General features: G+C 41.2%; 1 protein-coding gene across 1 annotated transcript; it reads right to left on the bottom strand.

Moving 5' to 3' along the window:
• Positions 1–1,403: 1,403 nt before the first annotated feature.
• Positions 1,404–2,057, bottom strand: LOC138020353 (uncharacterized). Its single transcript, XM_068867355.1, has one exon. It carries the CDS (start codon positions 2,055–2,057, stop codon positions 1,404–1,406), a length of 654 nt encoding a protein of 217 aa, XP_068723456.1.
• Between the last annotated feature and the right edge of the window lie 443 nt (positions 2,058–2,500).

The following is a 2,500-nucleotide window of genomic DNA, read 5'->3' as shown; positions in this document are numbered from 1 at the left end:
TATGGAATAAATCGCTGTGTTACTTCACTACCAACGTAAGCAATGCGTGTCTATTTTTTTCTAAAGACGACAGGAATTTCTTCTTTCTACAAATGATTAATTAACAGGCCGGGAGCCAGGTTTTTAACCCCAGAAAAGGATCTGTTTCGTCGTACGAATGTGTGAGGACCTGTGAGCCAAAGGGCCTCTGCTGGTAAGACGTCTGGGTGACCCCTTAAATGGTCTTCTTAATGACCCCCCAACTTGAAAAAAATTGTCTGGAACGGTGCACGTACCACAGGCAACCCAGTGTACCCTCACGGAGGGTCTAGTTTTACTTGAACTACCATGAAATACATTGTAGCGCATCTCAAGCAAGTCCTCCAAAGTAACGTCCCGGTATAAACCATCTTCTAAATAAATTTTGTTGGCGTACTTATTTATTTTAAACATTTATTGTTTTCTTTTAGTTTCATAAGTAACTATTCAAGCTCAAAAGGAAAATTTTGTTTATTTTATTAAGGTGAAGATTTGTCACCTAAGCCCGGCCAGTCAACAAGGGAGGGAATTCAATGTATGCAAAGAAAGGAAAAACTACAGGTGGGAGGCGGAAAGACCAGACGCTTAGAAAGGGGGGGGGGGAGGGTCCCAAAAACAATTTTTGAGGCCCTTTGGGCCTCAGTTTGGTCTAAAAATAAGGGGGAGGGGGAGGTGTGGCCTGGGCCCCTCCCCTGGATCTGCTACTCATTATGGACATTGATTATTGCTGCTCAATACTCGATTCTGTATCTTGAATTAACTTACTACAGCAATTTCTTTCAAATACAGCTTTGGCCATATATTCAAAAAGTCCGGCAGCTTTTTGCGCAGTGAGAAGCCTTGGCATTCTGCAGCTGCCATGTTCTAAAGAGATAAGATGAATTATCAGCAAGAATGCAGATGGGCCTGGTATCAATGAAGTCTACTTACAGAAGCAAAGTAATCTGTTCAAACAATTCTGTAAAGAAACAATGAATCCAGGAAAGCGTAAGCTTCTTGGTGTGCGAGCTTTAATTTGGGATGAAACCAAGGTCAGTTTCGTTGTTATTGCAGTACATGCAATTAAGTTAATTATTGCCATACCATGCCCAATAGACACATATCTACGGTGTATTATATTTAACTCACATCTATTCCAGGGTTTAATTATTATAACCCAGTCCCTTTACAATAAACTATTTCAACAATTCAAACGTATAAAAGTTCATTTTTTAATTTAGGTATAATCAAAGATTTTTGACGAGTATTGTAGCAACGACAGAGTTGCTCCGACCAACTCCGAGGAACTCTGAACAACTCCGAGCAGCCGCCGAGTAGCGTCGAGCCTTATAGGTCCTCTTGATCCAAGTGCGTCAGTGCCAGCGGAAGTAATGTTGTCAAGGTGATTAAGTGTACCAACTTTCGTAATACTTTTTCTTCCTTGCTTCATAAGAAAAGTCGTTATCTTCAGTCAATTCCGTGTCTTTAGGAAAATGTTCTAGGTCGAACAGACTGTTCAGCAGGTACTTCCGCTTACTTATAGCAGCTTCTACAGTCTCTGCATAATCCATGTCATCGTCGTCCTTAAAACTACGTATTGTTTGCATAACCTTCTTGTGCATTGGATCAGTTTTGAGGTGGTGGTACCACCTTACATATTGCAAATATACGTGTCGTAGCTTTTTGCGGTAAACAGAAAGCAGATGGTTGGCAGCTTGAATCTGAGCCTCATGCCTTGGCAAACCCTGACGTAAATTTTCTTGCACCTGTCCTTCCCAAGCTGAGGTTAGGTCACTGATAACTTCTTCTCGTAGTTTATCCCATGGATCAACTTCCTCATTTTCTGTGCAACTCTCTGTATCGTCATCATCAGTTTCTTCCCCACCATCGTCTTCGTCCTCGTCATCATCCTCATCGTCATCATCACCAACCTCGTCTTCCTTGGCTTCATCTCCATCTTCATTTAAATTATCCTCTTCATTATCCCCCTTGTAATATTTTTTCAGCTTTTCGTCCCAAACCCCCTTCCTCATCTGAAAATCTGGCCATTGTTTCTTCATCATTAAATCGTTTTGGGCAACTCACTGTCTCATGTCGATCTCTGTTGAACTTGCGCCTAAATGCTCTCTGACAGAATTGACAAGAATGCATTATTCAAAGTAAGAGTTGAAAACTAGTCTTTATTGAGAAAGTAGGAGAGGTGTGTTCTGAGCTTTTATTGTGATATTACCAATATATAGCGACAAGAACATTGGATTGGCCCCGGAGCCAATGAGGTAGAGGTGACATCATGAATGGTCAATGAGAAGCCACTGAAGTTAAATAAGAGGGATATTATTCCCGAACGTTTCTGGGTATGGTAAAACCCAGCTCATGTACAGCTCATGTACGACACCGGTTTTGCAATATCGACAGCAAATCATAACAAAAAAAAATACTATTTGGTGATTGGTTCCCAACGACTTCATAGGTCCATCATGCCTTGAGGGAAAGTAGGCATTTT

The sequence above is a fragment of the Montipora capricornis genome, chromosome 10, assembly GCF_036669925.1.
Source record: "Montipora capricornis isolate CH-2021 chromosome 10, ASM3666992v2, whole genome shotgun sequence".
In the NCBI taxonomy this organism is placed as follows: domain Eukaryota; kingdom Metazoa; phylum Cnidaria; class Anthozoa; order Scleractinia; family Acroporidae; genus Montipora; species Montipora capricornis.
This window is presented reverse-complemented; position numbering and strand designations above follow the sequence as displayed.

What these genes read in the sequence shown, in the direction of transcription:
- LOC138020353 (XM_068867355.1), bottom strand. Translation starts at nt 2,057, where the DNA reads ATGAAGAAACAATGGCCAGATTTTCAGATGAGGAAGGGGGTTTGGGAC.